At 35.8% G+C, this 23170-nt stretch overlaps 1 protein-coding gene across 1 annotated transcript in view; it reads right to left on the minus strand.

Annotated features, from left to right (window-relative positions):
* Positions 1-1274: 1274 nt before the first annotated feature.
* LOC115439946 (LIM/homeobox protein Lhx2) overlaps positions 1275-23170 on the minus strand; it is a 44390-nt gene continuing 22494 nt past the window's right edge. The window contains exons 2-7 of the mRNA XM_030164031.1: positions 21160-21378; positions 19795-19929; positions 15841-16077; positions 13494-13645; positions 2528-2763; positions 1275-2143 (exon numbers count right to left, since the gene is read on the minus strand). Coding sequence (XP_030019891.1) covers positions 1931-2143; positions 2528-2763; positions 13494-13645; positions 15841-16077; positions 19795-19929; positions 21160-21242 — 1056 coding nt within the window. The 5' untranslated portion in view covers positions 21243-21378 and the 3' untranslated portion in view covers positions 1275-1930. The remainder of the gene's footprint in view (positions 2144-2527; positions 2764-13493; positions 13646-15840; positions 16078-19794; positions 19930-21159; positions 21379-23170) is intronic.

Here is a 23170-nt window from a genome sequence, read left to right on the forward strand (position 1 = left end):
CTCAGCCGCTGGGTACGCACAGCTGCTGACCCCGGCTTGTGCACCCACCCGCGACACACTCCGTCTACCAACTTGACAAATGCGACATCCCTCACTTCTAGTCTGCACTACACAACCACACCCATCACGAAAAGGCAGGGTTACATCAGAAGGTAGTAAAAGTATAAAAGTTGAGTTTTGATTAATGTGTTAAACATTGAAGTATATTCTATAGACACGAACGTCCATGTAAACTATTTGTTCAAAATCTGTACTAAAATGGCAACCGAAACGTCACTATTATTACCTATTTATTCTCCTGAACAACGAATAATTGTGCTTGTTTGGCTAATATTTTTATTTACATCCAGGTTTACACTTAGACTCGAGTTCTTATATTATGAGCGCCACTCCGTACGCACAAACACGCTGTCAATGTTAAATTACACTAAAATAATAATGCTTGTCTGCTGATAACTCCAGTATTAGAACAGATTATGGCACAATTTAAATCATATTTAATGAACAAACTTAAATGCAATCCATTATAAATGAACAATATTTACCTAAATAATTATTAAATAATTTTGGTGTATAGAAGTAACTTAATATTATAATAGAATGACCAAAACAACACGTGTGCTAGTGGTAGGATAAATTTTATAACCGCCCGCATAGCGACCGCCGTACATAAGTGTTAAAACCCGCCATAGTGGCCCACGTAAGTGTGTCGCGTTCTGGGATCAGCCTGTGTGTCCGGTTCCAACAAGTCGGCATAATAGGGTACAGGACTCATTTTTGTTCTTTATTATTATCAAATATTTACATAATATAAATTATAACACAGAAGGAATTATTAAAATCCGGTAAAAAATCAACAAGTTATAAGTCTTTGAATTTCGGTGGAAGGGGTAATTAACAAGAAACAGAAAAGAGACGAAATATCTACATGTGACTGCATCGGGCATTACGACGCGTGCGAAAAAAGAGATGAAGCGATATCCCCACATCGCGCCCACTTCTGCACGTTACAATATTTTAAATATGAATTACTCGCTCATTTTTTTAACCAATTGTTATGCAGTTTTCGCAGGAGTGCTTCTTTTTCGTATTATTAACCATTACATATAGAATAATGTACAAAATCAAGCATAGGCCGGTCCCCTATTGTGTCGACTGTCGATGGGTAATCATTTCTCGTCAGTCGACATTCTATTGGACCTCACTCTACTTACCATCAAGTGTAGTGGGGGCACTTTGTCATGAGCGTATAAAAAAACACAAATAAATGGAGGGTAAAAATAGATTTAGTTAGCACTTGGTTAATTTTTTTTTCCATACTTCCAAATAGGATCGCACTGTGTTGATTATGCAATAATAAATCAGTGCAAGACGGGCACCACTAAATATTCTTTTTACAAAGAAATTAAATAATAGGAACGATGCAAAATAAATCGTAAATAGTGTCTAACACTGCTAATGCTTACAATCAGTATAATATACGTTTAAGAACTAATCGAGTTACTTTGAATAATTCTTAGAATGCATTACATACGTATGTTCAAGATTTATCGATTAAATACTTCAGGTGCCAGAGAAGTATTTGTTTTTCATGACGTAGGCGATATGGGGTTAAAATAAATACTTCACATAATAATATAAATGTCATTCGTGAACGACATATTTTCTAGTAATTGTATTAGAACAATTGTATTTAATGTGAAAGTTTTAAACCTGTTAATAAAATAGATCAAGACATTTTACATACATTTCCCTATTGCCTTTAAAAACAAAATATATTAACAAAACTTTTTCCACAAGCCTATTAATATAATGTATCTTTTGTGGTCTCAACCTATAATAAAGACTGCAGGGATATGTCACCCATTTAAAATACTAAATTCGTCCCTATTACATTCTTATTTAAACCATCATAAAGACCGTGAGTCCATCAGTAGAGCTCATTAAACGCCATGGGGTGATGCGGAGTGTGGACACGAAGATCGTCAATCGGCTGTAGCGAGTCGGACATGAGCATGCTGGGGCCCACTGACGGGGGCGGGATCCCCCCAGCTACTAGGGACGCGGAGTGGCCTGGAGTTCCGTTGGTTTCTTGCCTCATTATATTCCTGCGCCATTTTGCGCGCGCGTTTTGGAACCATACCTTTGAATGTTAGTCAGAATTAGTATATTTTGTCGATTTAGGTATTATAACAGCACTTTATGAAGACAGTCAAGATTATTATCGTAGAAAAATGTGTTGAGAATAAAATATGTTGTATTGTAAGTGATGTAAATGTAAAAGATTCAGTCTCCTTGCCAACAGGTAATTCGAATGCCAATAACAACGTGGATTATACAAAATTTAGTTATTTATATAATCCGCTGTAAACTAAAGACCGAACTGAATTGAATTGACTGGGAGACCAATCCTTTAGTCCTTAAAAAGACTAAAGATGACGATCTGAATTGAATTGAGTGGGAGACCTATCTTTTAGTCTTTAAAAAGACGCTTAAAAAGACAAAAGATGATAATTTTGTCACTCACCTGCAGCACTCTCTTAGAAAGTCCAGTCTTCTGTGCCAGCTGTTTCAAGTCTTTAGCATCCGGGTTCTGGTTGATGGCGAAGTAAGACTTCATGGTCCTCAGCTGATGATGCTTGAAGCTGGTGCGCATGCGCTTCGTACGTTGTGTATGACCGGTGACACTACCAGGGGACGCCACGGAGGAGTCGTATGCCAAGGACTCCATGGAAGAGGATAGGTCGCCACGATGTATGATTTCTGCCACCAAAGAGATTATAGATCTGAATATAATGGTAGAAGAATCTATAAAATTAGTTGGAGGGTCGATTATGAAAGAGTAGGCTTGTGTAGTTATCAATGCACGGCTGCTGGTAAGAATTAGGGGTTATTCCATTGCAAAAAAGTGTGGAGTAACCTATTGTAAGCCAATCCGAAAAAATACCATCTCGATTTTAATTTGTAATTGTTAAAAATCAGCAATCGTAACTATTGTTGTGACCTGTTTAAGGCAACCATGCCAACTTTTGAGGCTAATTTAAGATTCAGGACCCTAGTTCGGGATCCACTCCATTGAGATGGTTGATACCTCTTTGATTAAATAGTTTTTAGCGCACAGAATCCAGCAAAGGCAATTGAAATGAGTGGAGATGCTACCTGTATTGTCTTGTTTAACAAAATTTTAAAAACAAAAGAGACAAATGCCAGGCTTTGTGACTGAAACCCAAAGAGTAGAGTGTTAAAGCATATACTGAAGTAAAACTGTGATGAATATGTAGAGGATAGCGTTAAGTAAGAAAGCACTACGCTTGGGCTTCACACAGTCAGCATACACCCTACAAAGTGGTGACCCCAACGTGTTGATGACCACCGCCACACTTACACTTGACTCATAGATCCAAAACACTAATATGTTCGCAATATAATATTTTTAATATTCCTATTATATTAATACAACTGCAAATAGATATTGATTTGATTTACACAAATAAATTCAGCTACAACGTCTATCCTAGCCAGTAATGATAAAACAACTTGCTTCCTTCATTTCCTAAGCCACATCCTCAGTTTTTAGTTGGCACTGTGAACGTCAGGTGCGGAGGTTGCGGTCTGAGATGGAATCTTTTTGCCAACACCAGGCAGTCGCCACCGTGGTTCCGTTGCGGTGGACAAACGTAATTCGACCGACAATAAAAAAATATCCACGGATTTGAAAGTTGGTGAAATGTTGTTACGTTCGAAATTTGAATTCTTTTTTTATATTGGCACGTTATAGTTTACTTTTACAAAGGCATTGACTGTATTTCAAATAGAATTTTTGTCCATATATTTTCTCTATAACTTGCCTCACCCGTCTGATTCACAAAGGTTTAAAGTGATTGCCCTTATCTGCTTTATTACCGGCCAAGAACATATTTAACTACTTAAGGACAAAAAAGGAATTCCAATTTCCAAGCTGCAAAAGTGACAAGAATTTAACGATATTACAAACAATTTAATACCATTTTCGTTATAAACATCCACACAACTGTCAGAAGATAACGAACTAACATCGAACGCGTGCTCATTAGACAGAAAAAAAATACGAAAACAGAAAACATTTTCGAAAACGCGTCGGGCCACAGGCGCAGCCTCGCACCACTGTCAAAACAAATAACGAATTGATGAATGGTCCGATAATTCCTATTCGGATATAGTAATGGTCTAACCAGAAAAAAACATTAATTTCTCGAAACCGGACCCAACGGTGCAGATCCGACCTAATTATTAAATTTCTAATTAAATATTTGTCCGCATGTTAAACTGAAGGGTGCCCACTGGGCGGTTCGCTGCGGCGGTGTTTTTTTTTAAAAACTTTTTATGCCAGTGTTTTTCGTGTTAGTATTATTTATAGTTAATAGAAATAAATTAAGCTCATAATCTGATAACGTAATGGTTTAGAATTTGAGATTAGAATAAAAAAATATTATAATTTGTTGTTTAATAATGTATGCTGGCTCATTTTCACGTTGTAAGTGAATAATAAAATGTGGTGAAGTGAGTGTTGTAGATTTGAGGTTTTATTTTTGTTATTTGAGGTTGTAGATTTGAGGTCAGGTTTGGTACCCGTTGTGCTTGGTAAAATTAAAATATGCAAATGTTTAGTATAGTTGGTAGAATTCATAACCAAAACTAATATTAGTTGTCATCTCCAGAATACTTTGAATATTTGGTTAGATATCTCTTCAAAATATACATTTAACGAACCCAAGACCGCTCAAATCATTAATACAATATCCATAGATCATGCGGCACTAAGTCTCATACATCTTTCAAATCAGCTCTTTTTTCTATGTCTTTAAGCCTAATTTTCGAAAAAAACTGTCGATTTAGTCAATTAGCCAGCCGTTCATTCGTCGATATATATTTATATATTTATATATTTCAGTGCAGTATGCTAAAGTCAAAATAATTATCGAATATTTATTCGAAACGTTGAAACACAAAATTCTTATGAATAAAATACATAATAATTATGTTCAAAATGGAAACCCAATTTTGTATGAAAACTTATTGAAAAGTCGTAATATTGATGCAAAAATATTTTTCGGGTGTGACGTCGAACGTCGTCGCAGACGGACAACCAGACAACAATCAACTAAATTACAATCAAAAATGAACTTTATGCGGTTGTCACACAGTTGTTATCGCCTGTTAAGCCGTTAAATTATTATTAACGTTTTTAAATTTGTATTTAATTACGAATTGCAATATCAACCGTATATAAAAGTGAGAAAGTTGATTTTCTATAGTAGTTCATTCTAAGCCTTACCCGATTGTTAAAATTTGCCTTTGATTATAGAGATTTTTAGGCTCGTAATCTTTATAAACTATATATAAATACGTACATATGTATGTATTATAATTAGTTGTAGGTATATCTAATCAAAATACCACTGAAATAAATTACCCAACGCTGACTAAAATCACCCATGCATTTCCGATTCACATTCTTAATAAAAATGGTCTCATTAACCTAGTCTCCCCAACATAACCGACACCAACATAAAATGCCACAAACATAAACTAAAATTTCCGTCAATAAAACCACACAGTATCTACTGAAAGTTAAATACATTTTATTTTTATAATCGAAATTAACATGTTACCGAATTGTAAAAAAAGTTTGATTCCACTAAAAAAGCTGAATAATAAAGCATCCGAGCTATAAACCCTTCAATACTAACGATTGGCTGTAAAAAAAGTAAGGGAGCCATGCGGCAGTGCGCGTTTTATTGCACTTGTAGGCGCCGCTTTACTTGTGCCTCGAGTTATAAGCGGTAGCGGTAGCGACAGCGAACAGCGATTTTCTTTTTTCGTGCACGTGTAACGCTGAGTAAGTTGAGTGGTCTCCTAGTGCCAGTTATCAAAGTTATGCTGGCTTGTCCTATTGTAATGTAATCTAAAGGTTATGTATTAAATACTAAAGCCATTTTGGTTGATTAAATACTTTGTTTAACTTAAGTGAAATAGCACTTATTATCGTAATTTAAATTACTCTACAAATACTTAATTACAGGAGGACTAAGATAATATTTTACGGAAAATGCGACTTGCAATTTTTGTTCTTTGTATTCGAGCCACTGTCTGACAGTCACTTGAAATACCACATTTATTTCCTAAGTGGTGTATATTAATATGCTGATAATAATCACGTTTAAAACTAGGTACTGATATTTAAAACAGATAGAAACAGCGAAATGTTAACCCGCTGTGTCAACCAAAATCCGCCCTCGCTGTCTCCTCTGTCTTAAACCTTAAAATAATAAAATTTTAGACATTGTAAAAGAAAGACGATGAGTCGAAAGCTGCCAGGCCAGTAGGTATGCGACGTATAGTTGTCACTATCAAATCAAAGCCGATACTCACGAAACAAATTGTGCCCGTCTCTGTTTGGGAGTATAGTGGCGTAGTTGTAATCTTACACCGTATGAGTGCGACTACCTCGCTGAGGTCCTGGGTTCGAATCCCGGGTCGGGCCAAAATAAGTGTGAATGGGTTTTGCCATCTTAAAAAGTCAGTTTCTGCTCGGAGTCAGGAAGCTGGCGGTATACCTCCGTGTCTCGGAGAACACGTAAAGCCGTTGGTCCAGCGCCTGATCTCTCTCCAGTCATGTCAGATTGCCGTCTCACTGAACTATGGGAGTCAGGAACAAAGTGCACCTATGTAGCGTACACACTTATGCACTATATATCCTGCGTACTTGGCTGATCTCCCTTGAGATTGACCGCCGAGGCCGAAATTTGGTTAGGAAGGAATCATTAATCAGTACGCGCTTTACACATACAAACGCCGATATATTTAAAAGTTTGTTACAATCAGACAATAAGACATTTAACAGTAAAGTTATAGACCCGACATTAGAATCAAATTTGAGCTCCAAAATTATCACCAATTAGTAATAAGTCATTGTCTTATTTGAAATGTCCGTGTTCCAAGAGGTCACAGCGATTTTAGTGAAAAAATGCATAATATAAAACACATAAATAGAAAATATGATAATGTACGTATTAAAAAAGTGCAAATCACAATATGGAATAAATATGAAGTATTTTACATTGATGTTTTGCTATTTCATGGTAGATAGAGTAACCATCCCACAAGCGCATAATTTATGTATGACTATCTTCTCAATGTCCTGTCTATATCACTTTAGAAATCTGTGTACAACCATACTAAATAGCACATAACGTCACTATTTGCGTACAATTTTGATTCCAATTAACCTTTGTCACATCACACATCACGCCATTATCTTCGAAGGGGCAGGCAGAGGTGGAACCAGGTTATTTTTCGCAGAGTTCTCCGTCCAATTATATAGTAGGGGGCGATCTTATAAAAATATCGGGCGCAAATTCCAGACTCCGAGCTGACAGTGTGTAGAGAAAACCAATATAAATGCCCGATCTGGAATTGGAACTTAGGTCTTCAAAGCAATTTCATACCGCGCATGTAATAACTCGCCACCTAGGCAGTATCTCAAATTTAGAAACACAAACAATTGCCTCTCAAAAAGAAAGTGATACAACATATCTTGCTGTTCGAATTGGTTCATTCTATTAAACATTTAATCCAGTGGAGTAACTTTGCTATAAAAAATAAATTACCTGAGCTGAAGGCTGAACAACGAACCTTTGAAATCGACCTTCGAATGTCCGCAGGTTCAAATCCTAAGGGTACACACCTCTAACTTTTCTAATATTATGTGTGTATTCTTTGGGAATTATCGCTTGCTTTAACGGTGAAGGAAACCATGGTGAAGGAACCTGCATACCTAAGAAATTCTCTATAAGAATTTTGAAGGTGTGTAGTCTGCTAATCCGCACTAGGGCAGCGTGGTGGACTAAGGCCTAATCCCTCTCAGTAGCAGAGGAGGCTCGTGCCCAGCAGTGGGACAGTATATAATACAGGGCTGATATATTATTATATGGAATAAATTGCGTAGACCTTTGTTCCAATTTTGTAATCATATTTGCGGTATTCGACTACTCTTTAGAACCAACCGTAAGCTCTATAAACACTACTGATTCAATAGGTAATCAAAAACTGTACTTTACTTTTCAAACAGTTATGTCATTAAAATCTCTTAGAAAAGAAACAATAAACTAACCAATACAATACAATAAAATAACTGTCTACGAACAATCGTCTTAATTGAGTCTATAAAAAGTCTAAACGTTTAGGGAATCAGCTGGCTCCAAAAAAAACATTTGGTATGCCAACATTTGGATGTGATTCAATAGATTGTATAGTTAATTTGTTCTTATTCTTTATGATTTTTAGTAAATCCAGCATACAAGATTTTTTTGTTATTTATTGAAGAATTAGACGAGCATGCCGCTCGCCTAATGAGCAATACGGGTACTCTAAATAGTATTGACACCATACAAAACTTTGAATTACAAAGTACTGCGTGGAACTCAAGTGCGCTCGTCACTCTTAAACATAAGATGTTAAGTTTCATAATGGCCAGTATTTTTTTTCAAGGTAACTTGACTGAACTCTACCCGGTCGTAAGCATGATGCCGTCTACATAAATTATCGAATGACAACAGATGGCTATCTCAAGCCATTCGACACAACGTTACCGGCCTAAAATGCTTCTTACCAGCAAGGAGACAGAAAAAGAAAGCGCTTATATTTTAAGTTAGACTTCTAGCAATACATCGGTGAAACCTACACTCAATTTAATGCAGTAGTTGTAACGTGATGCCTGTACACACATACAGACAGACAAAAAAAGCTTCAGTTGCTTTAATAAAGTTCGCCCATATCGATTTCTTTTTTATATTTATAATGTATATACATAGGCCTACAATTTTATTATTAACTATACTATACATTCGTCACTCAACAAAAATAACTAAAACGAATAACTCAAAACAAAACCATCATTTTCCATCCCTCGAATCATAAATCAACTAACCCTTCCAAATAATTTTACACACGCCGCGTCTAGTGTTACCTCAATCGATATTAAGATATTCGATAAGACACGTAGTAACTTATCGAGTACCCTTAGTTCTTATTATAGCCGTCACGCGCGCACATTGAGTGGCGCTGTTGTGCCAACAGAGTCGGCGGGAAAACCGCGGCGAACACGCGTCCGTGATCAAGATAGAAAGTTAATTTGATTTATTAAAATTCGAAGGGGCTCTGGTCTGATATTAGTGTGGTTAGCGGGGCAATAGATATTTATTAGTCTTACCTTATTACTTACTATTTTAAATTCGATTTTTTGTGGAAATGTTTAGATGTTTGTTACAATTAAACGCAAAAACGTCTGAACGGATTTGCGTGAAATTTGGCACATGGATAGACCATTTTCTAAATTAACGCATAGGCTTTTTATCCCGGTAATTGTTCCCATCAGAAACAATTAAAATTAAATAAAGAGTGCCTTGTGTCTAAGATTGCTATTTTTATTTAGAGATTTTGAACACGGAATAGGCTTTTCACGCAGGCGAAGCCGCGAGCAATATTATAATATCTAGTAATTGACATATTTACGTAAATAGTTATAATTAGCTAAACATGGCGAGTATATTCCATATGTAGATCCCATTTCGACCGAATAAGTACCAGGTGCGAGGATCACATAAGAAAAAAAACTTAGTTTTAGGTTATTAAATAAGAACAATCATATTAACTAATTTTGTTAGGCTTGGATCGACAAAACGTATACGAAACACATTATTTTTAACATAGAAATAAAATCAGAGATTCAAAAATTTAAAAATACTTCAATGAAGAAGCCACTCCACTGATAGTAGACACAATTTCCCATAAACGGTAGAAGAACCAACTGACTTTGATATTACAAAGAATTACTCTGGTGGTAAGATATATTTTATATCCACCCGAATAGTGACCACTGTACACAATTTTTTAAAACCCGCTATAGTGGCCCACCTAAGTGTGTCGCGTTCCGGTATCAGTCTGTGTATATCGGTTTCCAACAGGCCGGCATAATTGTTGCGACTGCTGAGGGGTAATCATCTCTCGTCAGTCGACATGCTGTTGGATCCCACTCCACTTACCATCAGGTGCAGTGTAGACTTTGCTGTGCCCTTATTAAAAACTTTATAGACTACGGCGTTTCAACCTATAAAACATTACTGATTAGTGGCAGAAATAGACAATGCGGAGATACATAGTCGAATTTGCATATCGAAAGATTTACCACAGACAAGTCAATTGCTTTAATAATCAAAAAGGTGCTCAAAAACCAAGTATAAAAACCTCTCGCTTTGAACACCAAGGTCTTGTTTATTTAATGGAAGGCAAAATATTTTATAGGTACGAATATCAGTAGCCCCGTTCAAAGCGGAGTCAAAAGATTTCATATAAATATAAACGCACCAACTCCAGTCATTTGGCCTTTGATCGTTTACGCGCGTTCCATACAAAGTAAATTAAATCCTTCACTTACTTACGCACTCGTGATTTTACTCACTATCCGATAAAAGCTAATTGTTTAAGCAACATTGTGGACAAGTCGAATTGTATGGTCTCTTCATACCTAATCATCGTACTGTCCATTCTAACGTAATAAAAAATTATATCTAAGAACTTGAATAAATCCCTCTAAGCCGAATTTCGGCCGGGCCGCCGATCGGAGATCAGCCAGGGACGCAGGAGATATATTGCACAAGCATGTGCGCAATACACAGGTACACTTTCTGTTCCACTATTATAGAACGGTGAGACGGCAATCCAACATGATCGGAGAGAGATCAGGCGCAGGACCTGGACTTCTCGGAAGTTTCACACAGCCAACGTGCTCATTCCGATCTGCGACCGCAATCCAACTTGTTGTCTAGCCAAAATTATTTTAGCCCGACCCGGGATTCAAACCCAGGGCTTCAGCATACCGTGCACTCTAACTATGGCACCGAGGCAGTCAAAGTCGTACAAAATTTACAATTTTTTCTGATATTTCGTATAAGATAATATTATATTCCCAGTAGGCATGCAACAAATGCTCGGTCATACGCGACATGGCTATATCTTCCAATTGACTTATGTCTCCATCATTCATATTTCCTACACCCGCAATTGAAATGCAGCATACATGTCGATACAAATGTCTACGTCGTGAGAATTACTCCCCGTACGCACGCTTAACTGCAATCGTCTGCGAGACGACGTCGTTAACAAAAGCAATAGGCAATACGCTTCCACTATCGATTTAGATTTCGGTCAACTTGTTGTCAATTGAAACAATAATCGACAATGGTATACGACCTGTCTCTATTCAACGTACAGCCATGATTAATTGGGTCGAGGATTCATACAAACTGATTTCACCTCGATGAGCGCCTCGCATTTCGACGGTATAAAGAATAAGCCGGCCGGTAGACCCTGGCGAGCGACCCAACCGTTGAAAACACGAGCCTCCCTCTCTATCCTACGGGAGATTATTGCGGGGGAGTGAGAAGTGTATATTTGTGGGTGCACGGCGTCTATTCATTAGTGATTACAGAACGGCATTACTACGGGGACATCGGGGTAGAAAATCGCTTGGCTTACCCTCCTGAGGTTTGCTAAATTTTAACTGAGCGATTTCAATAAAAAATTATATATACACATTTGTGAGCCTACGGGCCGCCTTCAGTTCGTGGAATATGTTCCAAATGTCTTGATTTTGATTTTATCTGTGTAGTAGAAGTTAAGCAAACATTTGGATTAGTTTTGATATAAGTATTTTAGGAACATTCGCTGTGATTTTTCGGAATTCGCAAAGCTTTGATGGTTATAAATAATTTTATAACAATATGTTAAATAAATTACACTTACCTTTGAACTTATAAGAACAAATTTTTACATAATAGACTTACAGTTTTATGTAACAAATAATTTTACATAACCATAAAGGTGTTATTTAGATACATTATAAATCACTCGTGTTTCTTACTAAGTATACACAAACATTTTTATTCAAAATAAGTCAGATTATACCGCAGAATAGTCCATAACAAGTTGCTTACAAATATCTTGGCAAAGTTCCGTAAAACCAGATGCTATATATTAATTACATATCGAGATTCGTAGTCAATTCTTTCTTGATGTATAGAATTACTTCCTTGCCGAACTACAGCTCGTTAAGGCATTGAATTAGATTTTATTTTATCAAAATACTATCGTGCTTTCGTTCAATTATTCCAGTTAAAGGATAATTACAATTAGGTACATTTTAATGCAAAATTATTTAGTTTTTACTAGGGAATCTTGAAGTAAATTTAGTATCTGGATATAAATTTGTAAGATTCTATTTACGAGTTATCAAGCCCGTTGTAGTTTCGCATCTTATGTTAAGAATATATCCAGTTCTTTAGGACAATATTCCGATATTTATTCACTATTCTTTTTTCATGGCTTGCATGGCTAAGTCAATTAAAATTTATCGTAGTAGAATTAAAATGTGTTCGATTTCATAAGATAATTTTGATAAAAGATATACTTAACGATGGCATGGAATAAAATGCAATACTTTAAAGAAAACACAACTTTAAAGAATCACGCTTGAAATATCGAGTACTTCAATTGGAAATAATAATATATTGTTAGATTAAACCGGGACGCAATGCGTGGGACGTTTCTAGCAGACGGAGCGACGAATCACGAAAGCCTATTCACAATGGATGAGATATGTCGATGAAATATGGTTTTAGCCGCCACCTTTAGAAGGCTTTGGAGAGGTGGGCATGGCTCAAAAAGAGAGACTATAATTTTAGATTGCCTACACAACTGAAGTCGAAAGTATTTATGCCGTGACAAATCATTGGTGACGTAACTTCTAAAATAAAAAATCGAATACGAAAATTGGTTATATATAATCATGCATATTTAACAAAATAGGGAACAAATGGCAGTTCCAGCCATAACTTAACTCTATTTTCAAACTAATATGAAGTTACAACAATTCGTGAAATAGTATACAGAGTCATTTTGACATTGCGTTAAATGAACATACATACTCTTCTTCAACTTTGCTGACATTGTGCCAAAAATCATCCATTAATAACTAATATTTTCACCAAAAATCCTGGTTTTAGTTTTCAGATTTTTGGTTCATTTTGTAGTTTAATGCGAATATGGCGTGTGCCTGAGTGGATTTCTGATTGAAAGTGTGATGTTGCCGATGCGACGAATTCTCTTAGAGTAGTAGTAATGTCATTAGGGCGCGAATAATTAAAATTACTTTTAATAATACGAAACGAATACGAAATAACTACAATCGTAGAAACTCCATTCAGTTTCGTACACACGGTTCACACTGAAACTGGCTAAACACCGTTAATGAAACGATTAACCACACTTCAATGCATCCTCTCGTTCATTATCTGATTACACTCATTACATTTAGTTCTAAACACGTACAAAGTTATAACATTCAGTAACGCATAGCAATTATCATCTAGATTTTGAGTTCTTTTGAATTGTCTTACCTAAAGCAGTGCTGGCCATCCTCATGGTTTGGGCTTGAATGTCCTCAGGTGACCCCTGAGCCAGTTTCCTCTTTCTCGGTCGGCCTTTCTGGCTGGAACTACTCGCGTAGAATTGCGAAGGAGAGTCTCCCTCACTTTGGATGTCTTGGCACCTAAAAATATTACTTTAAATTCCTATTCATAATAATAATGATAGCGCGCAGATTTGATTGTATGTACATATCATTGTTGCGCTATCTCTCATGGATTGGAGTGTTATTCCTCGCTTTTAAAGGTTTAAATTATCACTAACATAGTATAAGTTTTCTTGTGTACCTACTAACAATTTTTAAACATGAGTTACTCGTAAAATAAAATAAATAAATAAAAAATTATATGTTCAAAGAAGCTAAAATGTTATACAGGCAATTTTTTCTACTTTTCTACAAGAAGCTATAAAAGAGCTCGGGTACCACAAAAACAGTAGTTACAGGAAGAAAAGGCGGGAGACTTAGTTTTATAATATGTAAGAATACATTTACGAGTTATAATATGAAATACCAATTGAATAAAGACTTAGATACGTAAGAATGGTGGACTTATCCTATACCCAAATAGTGAATAGCATTTGTTTAATTAACAATTCTTATAACATTTAAAGCTATGTTACAATCATGGGCGAGGGAAGGGGGATGCAAATAGGAGCACGTGCACCCCCCTGCCTAGAAATAAATCATAAAAAATATAAGACACTGAATAAATCTGCAACAATAGGAATTATCGATCATTGAAGTTTTTGTATGGTAAAGCATTTTGAAAACCCGTGTGATTTCAATATAAAAAAAAAATTGATATGTAGTATACGTGGGTGCATGTATCTTCCTAAAACTAATTTTAGCGGCGCCCATGGTTGCAATTATAATCGATGATGTCTATCGGCTTGTTATCCTATACAGATATCATTATTAGACTTTTTTGTTTTGTCATTGGCCCCTCCAGACACTAATCAGCCGTTTCATATTTTTTCCAAATTAAAGCATTGTGCGATAATTTATTCTTCAAATATACAGTAATTAACGGTCGGTTTTCAAATTGGTGGATGAAACAAACAAATTATAACTGTGAGACGATTGATTGTCGATTTTAACGTGATATAACTGTGACATTTAATTGTTCGAACGTTTTGAATAATTAACTATAGAATATTGTTTTATCAATTGGCCTGCATAAATACCTTACATTGACCATTCCTTTGATATGATATAGAGTTGTAAATAAGGAGGAACTATTCAAAATATCGCCCGCCGACGTACCATGGTATTTTAATGAATTTTTCTTCGACTCCCTAACAAAATTCCGATATACGCGCCGATGGAGTTTGCCAAATTAATTGGCTCCTGTTTTGTGAAAAGGCGTATGACGTCACACGGCGGTTTCTACTGATGTACGATGTTCGAAATTCAAATTTATTGCCATGTTTTGACATGTGTCACGATTTCCATGATTGGTCTCCACCAATTGGAGGGCCATTCGTCAAGTTATGGAGAGCAGCAAAATCATTATTAAATATCATAGTTCAAAGCAAAATTTATGTTTTTTATTCCATGCACTCATTTTCATGATAATATTTTTTGTGTGTACACCGCAAATTGTCTCTTCTTTTTGGGGTCGAGGCAACAAACTTTCGTGCCTGGTGCAGGATTTGACTTACTTTTATAACCAGTCGTCTGGACTTCGAAGGATTCCGAAGAAATTAACATAAAAATCTCATACAAAATGTTGTCCAACCTGGACTTTGGACTACGGACTTCCGGCCTTGTTTTCCTAAGTAGTAGGTATAGATTGCCATGGCACAAGTACGAAATATATAAATTTTTAAAAAATCCGTCAATCATAATATGTATTAACGCGAAAGACATTCAAGGGATTTCTATAAAAAAAAACATACAGTCGAATTGAGAATCTCCTTCTTTTTTGACGTCCGAAAAAAAAAAACTTATAGCAATATAGAAACCGATCTGGTTTTTCCTTATCATGACATGTCATTGCATTTTTTTTAACACAAAAACAAACATCACGCTTTAATTCGCAAAGAGGGAGACATTTAGGGCACCCGCTTTTTGCCAACTGTGTTCCATCCCATGATGTGATAAGGCGCCACATATTTTTAGATATTAAAGAAGTCGTCAAGTATTCAGATAATAAAATCTATTAATAAAAGAATTGACACCTCCTTAGGAACTACGAAAGTCTTCGAACACCGCATTGTGACACCACTTCTCGATAAATGAAATGGGGTCCAAATAGAGTATCGATTGACAATAGTTCGAAAAAAAATAAAGATTCCAAATTCAACCTTAAAACTTACCTATAAACATTGGTCATATCATCTTCGCAGTAGTCATCAAGGCAGACGCTGTCATAATGCGGACGGCAGTACACCAGGCTGTCCCTCATTCCGAACACGTCTCCCTTCGAGAGCTGAGTCCCACAGGCAACGCAGGTGAAGCAGGTGAGGTGGTAGACCAGGTCCCGGGCCCTCATCACCAGCTCGTTGGCGGTGATGCCGTTACCACATCTCGCGCAGCGTTTCACGCAGAAGAGCCTGCAACAAGACATGATAGTAGAAAAAAAGAAAGTGTGAGGATTTGTAATTTAAAAAAGGGAGTTGTATGTAATGCTGGGAAAATTACTCTATTTAAACGTGATATCAATAAGAAGACTGTGATTAGGTCTTCGTTTTCATCTCCACGTTTGTTAAATACAGGTTATATTTTTGAAAAACACTAGCCACTCGGTATGAATTGGGATTTGTAAGTATAGGCTGGCTCAAATCAAAACGTAAGACTAAATTACCAACAATATCTATAAATAGGTTCCATTTCTGCCTATTCTTGACAGCTGTGGCTACGAGTTTTGCTGTAGTTCCTATACTTTAAAATATTTTGACTTATCTACTACATGTTTCTTGTTCATTTATGTAACATTGATACTTGAAGCACTCCACAAAATAAGTTTCTGAGTTCAACATTGAGTTTTATTTACAACAAAATAAGTTAAAAATTGATTTGATATTTCTGCATCAAAACTTCGAACTGAACGAAGGTTTAAAAAAGGCCAAGTGACTTGTTTAAATTTTTTTCTCCGTTTAAACTTAAGAAGTCGGGTCACGTTCCCCGGTGCCTTCGGCGCTGCATTCGCAACAATTACTTACTCGTATAGCATCAGTTAGTGTGATGGAGTTGTATAGAATTTCTCGTATACCCACTTTAGATTGTTTTATTTATTTATTACTAGCTGACCTGACAGACGTTGTTCCGTCTTAACTATGAATTCTGTCAATCGCTGATAGTTATTTCAAACAATTGACAGTTTTAATATCTTCGTTAAGTTTTCTTAAATTTTCTAATTTTCCGCACAATTGTTTATTTTGACATTCTCACATCACAGACCTTATATTAAATAAAATACCTTTCATGTTTTAAATCTTGACAACAACGCCACCTACCGGTTCCAAAATTATTCTACGATTCAATCTGGAATAATCAAAAACCTCACAAAATCGGTTAGGTGACTTCAAACATTAGCATGTATGAAAAAATATGTCCCTACAAATATGTCATCTAAATTGTCATCATTTCCCGTCTTGACATTGATTTTACAAAATTATATTTTGATCCGAACCTTATTCTTACAATTAAGCAGTAGCCAAAAAAGGAATCGGTCAAGTCCGTCGAACCGTTCTCTAATGGTCATACATACATTAAATATTTTTTATATAGATACAATGCAAAGACATAAAATATATAGATAGTTATAGACTGGACATCAGAGCCAAATTTTTACTCCAAAAGTTATTACCAATTGGTAAAAAGTCGCTGTCTTGTTTGAAATGTCCGTATAACAAGATGACACAGCGTCCTTAGATAATTACAAAAATATTTTATTTGTAGAAAATATGCCTACATTTAAAAACTGTAAATCATAATTTGGAAAAAGTATGAAGTATTTTACTGTTTTGGTATGTTACGGCAAATCGAGTAACCATCACATAAGCGCAAATGTTTTGTATAACAATCTTCTATATCTATATAACCTTAGAACTCTTTGATACAATGAAATTGGTCTTCAAATACAAACAAAACACGGCCATATTTGTCTAATACTTTGATAGGTCTGGTTTGACATCACTTATAGACAATCATTATACTTGACATGTTGACCAAGCCCCCTATTACACCATATGCCACGCGGCAACGTCAATTATCCGACAAAAATAACTGTAGAATAAAAGAGACCACGATCGATGTTTAGATACAAGAGAAACATCAAATCTTTGTTGCGATACAGTGATTACATGCTCTTGATTACATGGATTTAAAGCAAAAACCTAATAGTCATTTAAATTATGTATAAAAAAATCCTTGTCGATGTTCGGCCAGTTAAGCAAAGATAAATACGTTATATTTCCCTCGATATTATGTATGTTAAAAAAATATGAAACTATTTAGTTCTTTATATAGATATGCCTAAATTTATTTGTTTATTTAGCGTAATTCCAACAATACTTTCAATAAATATAATACTCATGTAGGCGGAAACCTTAATTTTGAAATATCGTATAAAGTCATTATGATATGAATATGTTTCTGCCCTCATAACTGGGTAACCAGTAATGATATCGAATTGTACAAAAATTGGCTCTAACTCAGGTAGTTACATGATATATTTAAAGTTAATTTACAGAAAATGTACATTACGTATTTTGGCCAAAAAGTTAACAAAAGATTTCGATATCACACAATACAATAAGAGTCTAATAAAAAAGTTTCTAGACCTTGGTAAAATCATATTGAAATAACACACATGCGTCTTTTAGCCATAAATGGGTAGGCAGGAGTGCAACTTGGTGACGTACTTGTATTACGGTATGACTGCAGTGCTGAAGTCTGGGGTTCGACATTCGATTTTCTGTTCAGTATTAAGAGTCTATAATTTATGTCCGGTATCGCGATACGCTCGCTATCACATCATGGGACGGAATACACTCGATGGAAAGTGGGTGCACCACTTCTGCCTCTATTGGAATATAATTCAAGAAATCTGCTAGCCTCCTGTAAACGGTACAATGTTATCTGCAGTCGTTTCTATCAACTGCAAAAACTATTTTGTAGTTGAGATTCAAACAGCACAAATCAATCGAGCTTCACAATTGTCCGCGTGAACAACACAGAAAACGATTTCTATCGATCTAGTTCCGTTAATAAACTCTAGCCAAACAAAGCAATGTTTACCATACAATACACGCTTCGTTGAAAATATATTTTTATTAAATTCTTCTGAAAACCAAGTAGTAAGGGTTTCAAGTTGGCTTGTGTAGCATTCAAGGTACTCGAATCGACCCTAGCTTCTCTAATTACGATGCTAATAATTCAAATACCATAATAGTTATAAATCGATTTGGTTCCTTTTGGGCTTGTTTGTTATCATTTTATATGTAAACAACAGTATGGTGATTGACGAGAATTAAATCACAGTCAAATTAGAGATTTTACATTGATAATATAAAGATATAAATGGGATAAGCAATTAAATTCTTTTGGTATTCCGGTATATGATACTGTGTCTTAAATCTAGTTATGATATTTATAAAGAATGATTTATTTGTAAACACTACTATTTTAATAATAATATAAATTCCCTTCATGTCAAGGAATCAAGTTGTTTTCAATTTGATTGAGCCATAAAACAAGCAACTTCCTAAAAAAATGTAAATATCATTTGATGTAAGCACACAAATATTGACGTTCGTTAAGGCAGGTGTGGGAACTCACAAGTGTGGCTGGAGCCAGCCTGACACCATAATTGCTCGCTTCGACACGTGACAAGTGCCCCAGCCGCTCCCAATATGGGATTCAATTTACCAGTCGCCGGAACAAAAGTTAATTGACTTTTGCATGACTTCGAGTTGCATTTGTATGGCCAAAAACGTGAGTTGGAATTTGGGTTTATTTAATTGATATGGGATGGATGGAAAAATACTGACGTTTACTTACCTTTACTTATGAGGAAACCTGTAATGGTATACTGAAATCGCTGGCGGAAATTGTATTATATTCGCATTGGGCTTTGCTATAGACGAAATTCGCTTTGCACCCTTCCTCGTTGAAATTAGTAACACAAATTTCACCAAAACCAAATGAATTTCAACCAATCATAATAACACCTTAACTAAATCCTAAAAATACATCAGGTCCAGTTGAGACAATTCCTAAAAAAGATAGATCGAACAAGTTAGTATAAGGACTAGTAGGAGAAGTACCTGTAATAGTCATCTTTGCAGTAGATGTTGCCGTCGCGTGAGAAGCAGGTGAGCTCAGTGTCCAAGGTGAGCCGGCACTCGCAACAACGGAGACAAGAGCCGTGCCACTGTCGGTCCACGGCCAGGAGATAGTACCTGTGTGTCAAGAATTTGAACTAAATATCTCATCTAATTGGTGAGGCCCAACTAAATGTGGAAAACAGCGAAAGTAAATTGATAGATCATGATCGACAGTAGGTATCCGTTACCCGAGTCTGATTTCTTTCACTAACAAAAGCCACTTTAATTTTAATTGCTGTAAGCTACTTTTGCAAATACGTAGTATTTTATGAGAAATAACTGCGAGTAAAAGCCTTCCCGTGTAAAAGAAATCTAAAAAAACTTCCAACCTATATTTTGCATCATTCAGTAACTAGTATTCCGTTCCACGACATTTATATAAAAATCATTTTATGAAAAAAGGCAGAAATAAGTAAGAGATCGTAAAAAACAAACTTGGTAGTTTTTATCTGTTTGCTTAAATGTTCGATGGCGTATCACGGCAAAACCACTCATTGGATTTTAAATCTAATTACTATAAAATATTGAGGTTTTTTTTTGTGTAACGTAGACGATATGTCGAGGATATGGCCACACGGGGGAGATAACAGCTCCAAAAGATTTTCAGTTCCACTCCATATAGACGCACTCAGCTGCAACAACACGACGCGAGCATTTGTTACGGGAGGCAAACTATCCAAGGAGATCTAATTCCACGCAGATGAAGTGGGCACAGCTAGTATGAACTGTGAATATTTTAAGTCGCGATTATGTTTTGTGCAATACTTTGTGAAATTTCAGACTTCTTGTTAAGTTTGCAATGGCCTTTATTGTAAAATTAATTAGTTCCGGAAGTTATTAAAAAGGGTTTCAAAACTGTTGGCTTCGGGGTGAACAACTGTACATCATGGTTTTTATTATTTTATAGTAATAGCTATCAAGCTATCATCAGATAACGTGGGCGGGTGTGAAGTTAAAAAAAACTGAAAAATAGTTATTTTACAAGCAAGCCTATAGAAAACAAAAGTTGACATTTATTTTTTCTTCAATTCTTTACTTTTTGCAATTTATTTTCTGGCATAAAGAACTGTAGTAACCTTAATTTAGACTATTATGAAAAGTACCATGTCATATCTCAGATTGACCAGGGTGCTTTAGTGGTTATCGTTGTATATTATATGCGTCGTTGACACATCAGTCATCTTTTATCATCAGAACAAGGATTATAAGTTATATAAAGAAAACATATGCGACTATCGGAATGATGGAACTGTCCATTGCTAAAAACATACATAAACTGTTGCCAGTTTTTCCTTAGAAGCTCACCTGTCCTGTATCCTCCCTCCGCAGCCCGCGCACTCGTCGGGTGCCGCGGGGGAGTCCTCCGAACTGTCGCGCTCCTTCAGCATGGCTTCCTGCTCCGCCGTGCCGTTGGGAATGGTCTTTTTATCTCAAATAACAAGGTTCATTTCCCCTTGCTTCGTTGGTTCGATACCGTTCGCTGCCATCGTTTATATTTTTTGTTCTTGCAAGATTTCGCTGGACCTGTGATGAAGATTTTTGTCATATGAATTGCACGTATTTTTTGATTCTATACAATGAGTTTATCCGTATATAACGATTTTCATGCAATATATTTAAAATGTAAAGATTTTTTTCTATGCGTTAATGAATAAAATATATAATATTTATAAATAAATACAAACAAAATATACTTTGAAGGTATCATATTATATATCATCAAATTCTACAGTTTGAACCAGCCGGATCGAACAGTAATCTCAGAAAAGCAAAGTGAAATGACAGTCTTTCATTCATTCCCAAACGGTAAGATTGGTGAAGGCTAGCCCTAATTAAATTTCGGTAAGCAAACTCCGCTACCAGACGAAGCAATTGTATCTATCGACTTCCAATTATAAAAAAACGATAGAGGGGTGCATAAGTTTCCTCTGTAAAAAGTGCAATGTAAGATTCCCCTTCGCGCTTCGTTACAACTGTAACAAAACTAATGAGCCATAAGATTGATACTTAATCGCACGAATTATGTATGAACCAATGTCTTAACACAGAGGGGATGGATCAGGTATTATGCAGCTATATACGAAGAATAATCTCCAAAAACGTCTATAAGTTGACGTAGAATATGACTTAAAATAAATAAAATACTATATATTTTACAATCATTTTGATTTAATGAATTTTAAATACAACAATTTCCAATACCTAATTGCAAAACGGAAAACAAAGTTGCACAAATTGATAAGTAAACATAAAATGAAACCAGAGCACAACTGAATAGGGTGGATTTTAATAAAATATAGCCACCGCGAATGAAATTGACAGGCTCATACAAAATTCCATGCAAATATAACCCGCAAATGTTTATTCTATCTTATATACTTCAATCAACATAATAAGTAAATGCATTCAAAATTATGCGACCGCCGTCCGCGGTCACGAACAAAATTGAAAATACAAAACTATGCACCATTGTCTCGTTGGAGTATAAATGTATAGGTGCATTGTGCAGATATGCTAAGGGCCTATCACGCACCGCATTTACTATTCCGACAACAACTCGAAAAGGGTTTGAAATCTTTGGCTGTTTCGGTCGACTGTTCGTGAATAGAACTGGCAAGTATTTAAAAAAAAGAAGTAGAAATGTTTTCGTATTTACATTTCGTTACGTTGCATGGAGGCTGTTTTAGTGGTCGGAAGTTAGTCACGAGTCTATATTTTTAAGCGTTTGTTTAAGTATTCACTTTATTCTCGAAAACGCAAGCAATTAACAAAGTAAACTGTAAGTTATAAACACCTTTTGAAACGTATTGTACATTATGAATGCAGAATTATCCATAAATTATATTGATTATAAATAACAAAATGAAATACAACATACGTAGAGCGAGTTGGGGTGAGCCGAATCACGGGGTATTCAAGCTTTTCTATATTTCTACGTTTTTTCATTAAAGGTCTGTTCTTAAAACAATGGCACTGATGCAACTCACTCGTCCGTTGGACGAATTCGGTTCCATAAGTAAGGCGATGACAGCAATGGCCAAGTACAGTCGGCATACCTTGGAAGGGCGCAGAAATGACAAGCTAGGACCAAGTTTCGGGTCATGCATATGCTGGTTATAGAAGCCCACAGCAGGCGCATGAAAGGCTAAATACCGTCACTTTCAGCACTAAAAGAAATAATGGTTTCTCGTATTGTCATATTTTATTTTTTATCCAAGTAACTGACGTGTTTGTGACGGTAAGTAGCTTGAGCCCGATTAATTGCATGTCAAACACACATCACGCATTTATCCCCGAAGGGGTATGCAGAGGCGCA

Source organism: Manduca sexta, chromosome 27 (assembly GCF_014839805.1).
Source record: "Manduca sexta isolate Smith_Timp_Sample1 chromosome 27, JHU_Msex_v1.0, whole genome shotgun sequence".
In the NCBI taxonomy this organism is placed as follows: Eukaryota; Metazoa; Arthropoda; class Insecta; order Lepidoptera; family Sphingidae; genus Manduca; species Manduca sexta.